Source organism: Oncorhynchus mykiss, chromosome 16 (genome assembly GCF_057628025.1).
Source record: "Oncorhynchus mykiss isolate SJ-2025 chromosome 16, ASM5762802v1, whole genome shotgun sequence".
Classification (NCBI taxonomy): Eukaryota; Metazoa; Chordata; class Actinopteri; order Salmoniformes; family Salmonidae; genus Oncorhynchus; species Oncorhynchus mykiss.
This window is the reverse complement of record NC_143037.1, coordinates 54,538,011-54,550,066: the sequence shown is the minus strand read 5'-3', so window position 1 is coordinate 54,550,066 and position 12,056 is coordinate 54,538,011. Positions and strand designations below refer to the sequence as shown.

At 44.1% G+C, this 12,056-nt stretch overlaps 1 protein-coding gene across 13 annotated transcripts in view; it reads right to left on the bottom strand.

The window, feature by feature from the left end:
* LOC110492222 (guanine nucleotide-binding protein G(I)/G(S)/G(T) subunit beta-1) overlaps positions 1–12,056 on the bottom strand; it is a 59,784-nt gene that overhangs the window by 11,969 nt on the left and 35,759 nt on the right. For 11 of the 13 annotated variants that reach the window (XM_036947184.2, XM_090203259.1, XM_036947185.2 and 8 more), the window contains 7 exons: positions 10,235–10,273; positions 9,659–9,765; positions 5,639–5,702; positions 4,674–4,836; positions 1,399–1,465; positions 1,000–1,201; positions 302–518 (listed from right to left, as the gene is read on the bottom strand). In XM_036947184.2, the coding sequence (XP_036803079.1) occupies positions 302–518; positions 1,000–1,201; positions 1,399–1,465; positions 4,674–4,836; positions 5,639–5,702; positions 9,659–9,765; positions 10,235–10,273 (859 nt within the window). The remainder of the gene's footprint in view (positions 1–301; positions 519–999; positions 1,202–1,398; positions 1,466–4,673; positions 4,837–5,638; positions 5,703–9,658; positions 9,766–10,234; positions 10,274–12,056) is intronic. The other 2 variants (XM_090203266.1, XM_090203267.1) reach the window with 1 other exon arrangement.

Here is a 12,056-nt window from a genome sequence, read left to right as displayed (position 1 = left end):
TTCTTATTTTCAATGACGGCCTAGGAACTGCCTTGTTCAGGGGCAGAACGACAGATTTGTACCTTGTCAGCTCGGGGATTTGAACTTGCAACCTTTCGGTTACTAGTCCAACGCTCTGTCCAACGCTCTAACCACTAGGCTTACGCTGCCGCCCCAATGATGAGGTGGCCCATAGATTTAGGGTCGGTTATTAAACATCCCCCCCCCCCCCCCCCATTAAGGTTTGGGAGTACTGTGCACTGATCCAAGATCTGTGATTTGGGTGTTTTTTAAAAACCCCTCACACCCGCCCGCTGGTCACCTGCACGGTCAGCCTTGAGGCTATCCCACACGTTGCAGTTGAAGTCGTCGTAGCCGGCAAGCAGCAGGCGGCCGCTCTTGGAGAACGCCACTGAGGTGATGCCACAGATGATGTTGTCATGGGAGTAGACCATCAGCTCCTGGTCGGCGCGCAGATCAAAGAGCCTGCAGGTTGCGTCGTCTGAGCCCGTGGCAAAGGCGTTACCATTGGGGAAGAACTGGAAGGGACGGGAAAGAGAGGGGGAGATGGTATGAGGTTAGGTCTGATATCTTCCTCATCGCTCTACGTACGGTGTATGTGTCTGTGTAATGAGCTAGTGCATAATGGTTGCCATGGCATTATCAAGGTGGGTGCTACACATTGGTATTGACTTCACCCTTTCATAATGTAAAGTGCTTGGTATTGACCAAGTGACCATCCATACAAAATACACAAGGGACAATAGATACAGATGCAGCATGTCCACATTCACGCTTCTACACGTATCAGAATCCACCCTTAAGCATGCTAGTGTATATACAATGTCCGTATTGAAGTCTATGTCTGAATGCAAAAGAAAACCCCTGACGTGGTAGGCCTTCTGACGGAAAGCTAGTGACAAAAGATACTGACGCCGTAGGTTAGAGTGTGCGGCTCCATTTTGAATGGAAGTGTAGCTACACAGGTTGACCGGTGGTCGGATCGTGTGATTGGCTTACGCAGATGGCATTAATGTCCGACTCGTGCCCGGTGAAGGTTTGTCGGCACATTCCTTCTCTGATGTCCCAGAGCTTGGCGGAAGCGTCACACGCCCCGGACACAAACAGCCGCGTGTCGGGCGCAAGCGACAGGCTCATGACATCGCCAGTGTGGCCGGCGAACGTGGTCGTCTGCATGCCCGTCTCAATGTCCCAGAGAGCACTGAGGGAAGGAGAGGCAGGGAGAAAAATAAAAAGTTTGAGGCGTTTGGAGTGACTGTTTTTCCACCATACTCTTGGGATGCATTCAGATATTCGCCGTTGCGTTTAACCTCAATTTTAACAAACAGTGTAGAGCTGGCATATCCACTCAATGAACATGGGAAGGGGGAGGCAGGCAGGCACAGTTCCCACACTCACCATGAGGTATCTCCAGAGCTGGTGACGATCTTGGTGTCATCCACGAAGCGACAGCAGGACAAGTAACCTGGAGGCCACAGCAGAATTAAGTCAGTCATCAGACATGATTTGATTTGAGACAGTCAGCACTGAGAAGCAGTCACAAAACAGGGGAAATGGTTTAAAGATACAAGGAGGAACTACATTACAGGCCTTGACCCAGTATGTACGTTATATAGGCCTTACCACCAAAAGGGTACAATATAAATGAAGACTATAGGAAATGAACGTGCGCAAGTACAACAGAACCCACTCAATAACACAAACATAACTTTTCACAGTGAGCTGACAGACATGGGTCCTGTCATGTGAGACTAAAATCACAGTGGTATTGAAAGCATTCAAGACTTCCAAGGCACTGGTTAATAAATAAAACATATTGTGCATAAACAATACCAGTCTTGTAAAGTGGTGGTTAACCATGGTCTATCATGTGTCACAGGTGAGCTAGCTGTGTGTGTTTGCATGTACAGCGCCTTTAGAAAATACTCGCACCCCTCGACTTTTACCACATTGTGTTGTTACAGCCCGAATTTAAAATGGATTATATTTAGATATGGGGTAGGCCAGGGACAACAAATAATGTCAAAGTGGAAAAGTGGAAGTTTGTCAACATTTTTACAAATCAATTAAAAATGAAAACACTGAAATGTTTTGAGTCAATAAGTATTCAACCCCGTTATCATGGCAAGTCTAAATACAGTGTATTCGGAAAGCATTCAGACCCCTTCACCTTTTCCACATTTTGTTACTTTACAGCCTTATTCTAAAATGGATTACATAAATGTTTTATGATAAACACACAACACCCGATAATGACAAAGCGAAAACAGGTTAAGAAAAAACCCTGAAATACCTTATTTACATAAGTATTCAGACCCTTTGCTATGAGACTCGAAATTGAGCTCCGGTGCAACCTGTTTCCATTGATCAACCTTGAGACGTTTAAACAACTTGGAGTCCACCTGTGGTAAATTCAATTGATTGGACATAATCTAGAAAGGCACACGTGTCTATTTAAGGCCCCACAGTTGACAGTGCACGTCAGAGGAAAAACCAAGCCATGAGGTCGAAGGAATTGTCCGTAGAGCTCCGAGACAGGATATTGTCGAGGCACAGATCTGAGGGAGGGTAGCAAAACATTTATGCAGTATTTAAGGTCCAAGAAAACAGTGGAATCGATCATTCTTAAATGGAAGAAGTTTGGAACAACCATGACTCTTCCTAGAGCTGCCTGCCCAGCAAAACTGGGCAATAGGGGGAGAAGGGCATTGGTCACAGAGGGGATCAAGAACCCAATGGTCACTCCGACAGAGCTCCAGAGTTCCTCTGTGGAGATGGGAGAACCTTCCAGAAGGACAACCATCCCCGCAGCACTTCACCAATCAGGCCATTATGGTAGAGTGGCAAGACAGAAGCCACTCCTCAGTAAAAAGGCAGGACAGCACGCTTGGAGTTTCCCAAAACGCACCTAAATACTCTGACAATGAGAAATAAGATTCTCAGGTCTGATGAAACCAAGCTTGAACCCTTTGGCCTGAATGCAAATCATCACATCTGGAGGAAATCTGGCACAATCCCTACGGCGAAGCATGGTGGTGGCAGCATCATGCTGTTGGAATGTTTTTCAGCAGCAGGGACTGCGAGACTAGTCAGGATCGAGGGAATGCGTAACGTAGCAAAGTACAGAGATCCTTGAAGTCCTGAGCTCTTTGGAGCAGGACCTCAGACTGGGGCGAAGGTTCACCTTCCAACAGGACAACAACCCTAAGCACACAGCCAAGACAAGGCAAGAGTGGCTTAGGGACATGTCTCTGAATGTCCTCGAATGGCCCAGCCAGAACCCGGACTTGAACTTGATCGAACATCTCTGGAGAGACCTAAAAATAGCTGTGCAGCGATTCTCCCCATCCAACCTGACAGAGCTTGAGAGGATCTGCAGAGAAGAATGGGAGAAACTCCCAAAATACAGGTGTGTCAAGTTCGAAGCATCATACCCAAGAGAACTCGAGGTTTTAATCACTGCCAAAAGTGCTTCAACAAAGTACTGAGTAAAGGGTCTGAATACTTATGTAAATCAGTTTTAGATTTTTTTTAATACATTTGCAAAAATGTCTAAAATAGTTGTTTGACTGGTCATTATGGGGTATTGTGTGTAGATTGATGAGGGAAAAAACTATTTAATCCGTTTTAGAATAAGGCTGTAACGTAACCAAATTGGGAAAAGGGGACTGAATACTTTCCAAATGCACTAAGTTTAGGAGTAAAAATGTGCTTAACAAGTCACATAAGTTTCATGGACTCACTGTGTGCAATAAGTGTTTAACATGATTTTTTAATGACTACCTCATGTCTGTACCTCACATATACAATTGTCTGTAAGGCCCCGCAGTCGAGCAGTGAATTTAAAACAGATTCACCAAAGACCAGGGAGGTTCTCCAATGCCTCGCAAAGGACATCTATTGGAAGATAGGTTAAATATATATATTTTTTAAAGCAGACATTGAATTTCCCTTTGAGCATTGTGTATCAATACACCCAGTCAAAGGCGTACTTCCTAACTCAGTTGCCAGAGAGGAAGGAACACCGCTCAGGGATTTCAACAAGAGGCCAATTGCAGTGCAATTGTGTCCGATTACAATTTTGACTTAAATCTACTTGAAATCCTATGGCAAGACCTGAAAATGATCAATGATCAACAACCAATTTAACAGATCTTGTAGAATTTTGAACATAATAATAGGCAAATACTGCACAATCCAGGTGTGGAAAAGGCAACGACTTACCCAGAAAGACTAACAGCTGTAAACATTGCCAAAAGGTGCTTCTACAAAAAGTGTGAATACTTTTGTAAAGTAGATTTTTTTTCATTTTTTTTTTCTTCAATAAATTAGAACATTTCTGTAAAAATATGTTTTCACTTTGTCACTATGGGTTATTGCGTGTAGATGGGTGAGGGAAAAATATATATACATTTGAACCATTTTGAACACAGGCTGTATCAACAATGTGGACTAAATCAAGGGGTATGAATACTTTGTAGGCTGTGTGTGTGTGTGTGTGTGTGTGTGTGTGTGTGTGTGTGTGTGTGTGTGTGTGTGTGTGTGTGTGTGTGTGTGTGTGTGTGTGTGTGTATATACATACACACACATTCACACATATACACACACATATTCACACATATACACACACCACACACAGGTAGCCTTGTGGAAACTAGGCGTGACTATCGTACCTGTGTGTCCGGCCAGCTCACGGCTGACACGCACGTTCCCCTCGCGGGTCTTGAGGTTGTAGATGGAGCAGACGTTGTCCAGGCCTCCGCAGGCCACGTAGTTCCCAGAGGGGGCGTAAGCGCAAGTCATCACCCAGGAGGAGCGCAGCGGGATGGCGTGGACCTGAGGGAGACCAGGCGGGCAGAGAGTTAGAGGGAGCATGGCTCTGGGACTGATTGACTCCTGCAAGGACCACATTTACTAGGTAGCCAAGCTTATATCATACACTACATGACCCAAAGTATGTGGACACCTGCTCGAACATCTCAATCCAAAATCATTGGCATTAATATGGAGCTGGTCCCCCCCTTTGCTGCTATAACAGCCTCCACTCTTCTGGGAAGGCTTTCCACTAGATGTTGGAACATTGCTGCGAGGACTTTATAGTGAGGTCAGGCACTGATGTTGAGCGATTAGGCCTGGCTCGCAGTGGGCGTTCTAATTGACCCCAAAGTTGTTTGATGGGATTGAGGTCAGGGTTCTATGCAGGCCAGTCAGGTTCTTCCACACCGATCACGACAAGCCATTTCTGTACGGACCTCACTTTGTACACGGGGGCATTGTCATACTGAATAACTAACATGTTGGAAACATGGCACCCTGGCAGCACTGAAAGTCACAGAGCTCTTCAGTAAGGCCATTCTACTGCCAATGTTTTTCTATGACGTTTGCATGGCTGTGCGCTCAATTTTTATACACCAGTCAGCAACGGGTGTAGCTGAAATAGCCGAATCCACTAATTTGGAGGTGTGTCCGCAAACTCTTGTGTATATATAGAGTATGTCACATATACTGGATATCATCCTATGTCACAGTCATGAAACAAATGGTGGAAAACTTACATTTTTTTGTCTTTAGGTTAAAAAGAAAATGCATTCAAATGTGATAGATTCCTTTTAATTCTTCAAGATGTGGCCAGCCTTACCTTGTTTGTGGTGTAGCTATCCCAAATAATGAGTTTACCATCCTGGGAGGCACTGACTAAAAGCCTATGGGGAAAAAGGAGAGCAATGATTAAACCAGTGAACATAGGGTGGAACCATGTGTTGCATTTTAGGGGCGGTGTGGTTTCCAGGCGCTTTCATGGCCGGGGAGCATCTTGCTGCTATCTGGGCGAATCAAAAACAGAGTCGCCACGGAAGCCAGCACCCGATGCAGAGGTTGGGGCACATTGGCTCCCTTTGGACCTGCTCAGCTTATGCAAATCCTACCTACCTGAGGCGCACAGTAATAAACACATGCTAACACACACACACACACACACTAACACACCCACCACTGTACTCTACAACATCCCCATCATCATAATAGGACATGGCAACTTTGTAAACAATTCATTTTGACCCGGCACTTATTTGAAACTGGAATTTATTTGCTGAAATCTGGGATGTTGCCTGGGTATTAAAAAAAGGGACCGGCGGCTATTTGAGAGAGTGCATTTAATTGAAGTTATACGGTGTAAGAATGTATTAACGCCTATATTATGGATGTGGTGGGTGTCAAAATGCAAGAGGGTTAAAAAAGAGAAAGCTGCTAGCTTTAGCTCTGGCAGTAATTAGAGTCATACACTTCCTGTCTATGTGGTTAGAAATCATGTGCTGTTAGTGGAGGCCGATGAAATCCATCTTACAGCTTATGTAACAGTGACAACACAGCCTTCGTGAACCTCCGGTACACTTGCCTTACAACTCTTGCACATTAAACTGTTGACTGTTGCTTGTCGAAGTAGCGCGTTTGGGGGGAGATTATGTTAATGTCTAAAATAATTAAGCTCGTGTGGATTTATTTTTTTGCTTTTGGGAGGGTTGTGAAAGAATGTTGACTTTGAACCAAGTTGTGTGTGTCAGTGTCCACTCTGTTTCTCCAGAGAGTGAGTAAAATGCTTAATGGAGATTGCAGCGCATTATCTAACCTTTTAAACACACCTGCAATAAAAGCAGGAGTGGAAAACATTAACTAGCTCTCTTCTGCTAGCTTAGCCCCGGTCCGTTCACTTGTATTTACTTATTACACATTGGCATTTGGATTACTTCTGCTTTTCCATTAGGCTACCGCATCTCGACGCAGATGGAGGCATTCCAAGTGACTGTTGAGGCTTTGTTGTGAATGAAAAACAAACAAATGGAATCAGAGATGTACCTTGTTGACGGCGTTTGACAAATACTAAATATTGTCTGCTGCGTTGCACAACCTGAAAGGCAGCAGTTAAAACTCACTGTCCAAGATAATCCTGGTAGTAGGTAACTGGACATGAGATGGTTTGGTGATTGACAGACTGTCTCGTTGAGGGTCATCATTGAGGGGGTTGGGTGAGAGACTGGGACTCTCGCTTTAGAAGGCGTTCCTCTTCACTAAGTCTATGGTTTATAAATCCATGGTGTAAACCTGAAGGAGTCCTGGGCTCATATTCATAAACCCTCACAGAGTAGGAGTGCTGACTTATGGTCAGGTTGGCCTTTTCAGACCAATGAAACGTACAATGAAAACAATAACGGACATGTTGACCTGATCCTAGATCAGCACTCCCACTCTGACAAACACATTGGGCACAATTCAGACTTAGGAAATGTACGCCTTTGCTACGTACTTCTCAGTAGTTCGTATTCAGACTTACCTTATACAGGTGTGTAACAGGTTTTACAGGCGTGGTTCCCTTGTGTGTGCTGAATAAATGTAATTAAAACTCTGAAAACCCTCCCACTTGCTGGCCAACAGATTTTCTCTTGGAGTTTGCATTAAATAGGGTTTTCAGTACATTTATCTTAAAGGAAAACTATATTTTGGTATTTGTTTCATTAGTCCGCTGTTGACATAAGCAAAACATTTTGGGACTGTCAGCACTCAAGTTTAAAGATACTATATGTAACTTTCAAAATACAGAAATCATCCCTGTATGATGCGTTTTGAAATCATCCCTATACGATTTCTGTATTTTGAAAGTTACACATTACTTCTGACTAGTAATACATTTCTTTTAGAAACATTACAAGGCTTGTGCATCTGTTTTTTCTGTGTTTTGTTGGTGTAATTTTAGAGGGGGATAAATATTTGGTCTGGTAAAAAAACATCCGAGTGGCTGGTAGATTTAAAAAAAACTACCTGACAAAGGGGAAAGTGTACAAAAAAAAAAAGTTATGCCCTGTCTAATATGATCCACTATTGTTAGCGACCCTCAGGAACAACTACACGGACATCACAGAGGAAAGGTAAAGACTATAAATTAAAGGAAACTAACACTAAAATGACAGTTATAAATGTATTGCTGACGGTGGCTTCGGATAGGCCTACATGTCATGTTACGATTTTCAGTTTGATTCCATATGACACATTCATCCATAGGGATCATAAAGGTAAAATCTAAAAGAATTGCTGTGTATATTTACAATTCCGTTCTAACAGAACTGAGTCAATTAAATGAGAGCCACAGGGCACGGGGCTATAAATAGCAGTGGGAGGAACACAGACCATGTGTATGAATAGCACCCAACTCCGGGTCAATACTTCTTTTCATTATGCCTTCTCTTTGGACAGTTGCACTTCGCTACAGGTAGACTAATTAGATTATTTAACCCACCAAAGTAAAGACAAACATTAGGGCTGGCACAATTACCGTATAACTGACGGTCATGAAAAATGTGTGTGTGGAACGAACAGCCAACTGGGCATTTGTAAGGTTGAGTCCGTTTCTGCCATAACATGGACTCTTAAACAACGTGAAACTTTCCCTTGTTACTCCTTGCTGAAATAAGCAAATTAGTCTTCTGTTGCCTGGGCAATGCCCCCGACAACGCAGCAGCAGCAGCAGCACAGAACGAGAATGAATAGAAGAACAGGTCTGGGTACCTCTAACCCTGGCAATTTCACTGGTAAACTCATGGGTACACTCGCAATGGCTGCCTGGTATTGTGATGCAATACTTTTCATGGTAATGTTGAATGTTAATTTCAATGATGTGAATCATGCAATGGATTATTATTATTTTTTTGCAATGTCAGTTGAGTCAACAAATCACAGCACATATTTTACTTTCTGCTTTGCTCCTATGGGTACACTTGCAATGACCACCAGTCCACCCATTATGCCATCATTGACTTGAATGAGAATCCCGTTCTACTCATTATATTTCTATGGCAGCACATGCAGGAGGAGAAACTGTGCGTACATTTGTATTTTTTGCTATTCTGTTATTACGCTGAATTACCATCATCCAAAATTACATGACAGTCACAGCCATAATACACATTAATATGAAATGGAGGGATGACTGTTGGGGACTAATTATTTTAATAATTTTTCTGTTGTATCATTGTGAGCTCACCGGTTAAGAATGGTCTATTCTTTTAATTAGGGTGGGGCGATAAAAATGAATCGGAGCAACAAAGCGAGATGACAAAGCAGTTTGGTGTGTGTGGGGTGTGGCATCTCTGCGGAGCGAAGCGGCACACCTGCGGTATTGTAATTAGTTGGCTGGTTACTGAGGTGAGGGGAAAGCTGTAGAACTGGGCTGGGGGCTCCTAGGACGCCCCCCTATGCTCAGGAACACGGGAGTCACCAGCACTGACTGGCACTCAGGGAAGAGTAGCCAGCAACACCACGTACAAAGGACGACTCCATTTTGAATGTTTTCCCTACCCACATATCCCACCCCTTACACACACAATGATACCGGCACAAACATGCGACACAAACATAGAAGCGCACACAAAAACACACCTGTGACCATATTCAGAGGTGACTGTAGAGTACGCACACAAAAACACATGTAAGTTAACTTTTTCCCACAAAAACACACCATTACAGATGGGTTTTTTTTGGGGGGGGGAGCCATCTTGGAATAGTTTTATACAGGAAAACTACACAAGACAACCTTTTATGGTCACTTCCTGGATTTGGGGGGGGGGGGGGGGTATTTAGTTAATGACAGAAAGTGGCTAAATAAGATTACCTCGAGTCAGTGCCCCAGTGCATGGCATAGATTTTTGCCAGATGCCCCCTCAGTGTCCGTCTAGTGCGCATCTGAATTCGGCCAATTGGGTCGATGTTTGCTGTGATCTGAAGGGAAAGGGGGGGGGGGGGAACAATCAATGACCATGACACAATAGGCTGTGTATCTCCATGGGAAATGGGGATGCCCTTTACTAGGTTCTCTACTGTGAAACCATTGCCTTTCCTTATCAGCTCCCATGATGTTGCATTTACAGAAATATAGAGTGGGTGCTGCTGCTTCCAGGATTTGTTGGCTGGATGACACATACGGAGCCAAGCGAGAGCAGTCTCTATTCTTGTGAGCTATCTCTGCTGCTAGTTACGCTCAGCCTTTGAGCTGTGGACTCATTGAACCCCAGTGCATCTCGCCTATCGCAATTTAACCATTACTCAGCTTTGACAAAACGTGTAACATGACACGTTACCTGTATCCTGAATAATGAAGTTGACTTCAGTGGTTCCCCATCCCCGTGTCTGAACTGCACTCTAAGGGATCTGTTTGTTTCAGAGTGGTGAAGGTGGAAATGGATCTTACCTGAGACAGGGTAGCATCCGCACACGCTTTCCTGGCATCCTGGAGGTTAAGAAAAAAAGTCACATTTAATTTTCAAAAAACGAAATAGCCAGGTCTTAATTTTATCCCATAAATGCTTTTGATACTGTAACAATATCTATAAAAAAATCTGCCTCAATAATCAAAGTGGTGAGCCAATAATTTCAGTGATCACGGAGACAATTACCATTCCCACTGACCGGATAAACATTACCACTTACTAACACTACACAACCAAAAGTATGTGGCCACCTGCTCGATGAACATCTCAATCCAAAATCATGTGGAGTTGGTCCCCCCCTTGACGGAATAACATTCTCCACTCTAATGGGAAGGCTTTCCACTAGATGTGGAAACATTGCTGCGAGGACAAGCTTCCATTCAGCCACAAGAGCATTAGTGAGGTCAGGCACTGATGTTGAGTGATTAGGCCTGGTTCGCATTGGGCGTTCTAATTCACCCCAAAGTTGTTTGATGGGTTGAGGTCAGGGCTCTGTGCAGGCCAGTCAGGTTCTTCCACACTGATCGACAAACCATTTCCGTATGCACCTCGCTTGGTGCACGGGGGCAATATCATGCTGAAACAGGAAAGGGCCTTCCCTAAACTGTTGCCACAAAGTTGGAAGCACAGAATCATCTAGAATGTAATTTTATGCTATAGTGTTAAGACTTCCGTTCACTGAAACTAAGGGGCCTAGCCCAAACCATGAAAAACAGCCCCAGACCATTATTCCTCCTCCATCAAACTTTACAGTTGGCATTATGCAGTCGGGCAGGTAGCGTTCTCCTGGCAGTTGCCAAACCCTGATGTGTCCGTTGGACTGCCAGATGGTGAAGTGTGATTCATCACGGCAGAAAACGTGTTTCCCCTGCTCAGAGTCCAATGGCAGCGAGCTTTATACCACTTCAGCCGACGCTTGGCATTGCGCATGGTGATCTCAGGATGGTGTGTGGCTGCTAAGCCATGAAAACTAATTTAATGAGACGCCCGACAAACAGTTATTGTGCTGACGTTGCTTCCAGAGGCAGTTTGGAACACCTGTAGTGAGTGTTCCAACCGAGGGAAGATTATTTTTTAGGTGCTACATGCTTCAGCACTCAACGGTCCCGTTCCGTGAGCTTGTGTGGACTACCACTTTGCGGCTGAGATGTTGCTCCTTGAGACTTTTCCACTTCACAATAACAGCACTTACAGTTGCCCGGGGAAGCTCTAGCAGGGCAGACATTTGACAAACTGACTTGTTGGAAAAGTGGAACCCTATGACGGTATCGCATTGAAAGTCACTGAGCTCTTCAGTAAGGCCATTCTACTGCCAATGTTTGTCTACGGAGATTGCATGGCTGTGTGCTCAAATTTATACACCTGTCAGCAACGGGTATGTCCACATACCTTTGAATATACAGTGTCTTCGGAAAGTACTCAGACTCCGACTTTTCCCACATTTAGGTTACCTCCTTATTCTTACATGGATTAAATATTTTTTTCCCAGTAATCTACACAGTACCACATAATAACAGAGAAAAAACAGGATTAGATTATTGAAACAAATATAAACTGTTTACTTAACTATTCAGACCCTTTGCTATGAGACTAGGTGCATCCTTTTTCCCACTGATCATCCTGGAGATTTTTCTACAACTTGGAAGTCCACCAGTGGTAAATTCAATTGATGGAACATGATTTGGAAAGGCACACACCTGTCTATAGAAGGTCCCACAGCTGACAGTGCATGTCAGAGAAAAACCCAAACCATGAGGTCGAAGAAACCTGGAACCATCCCTACAGTGAAGCATGGTGGTGGCA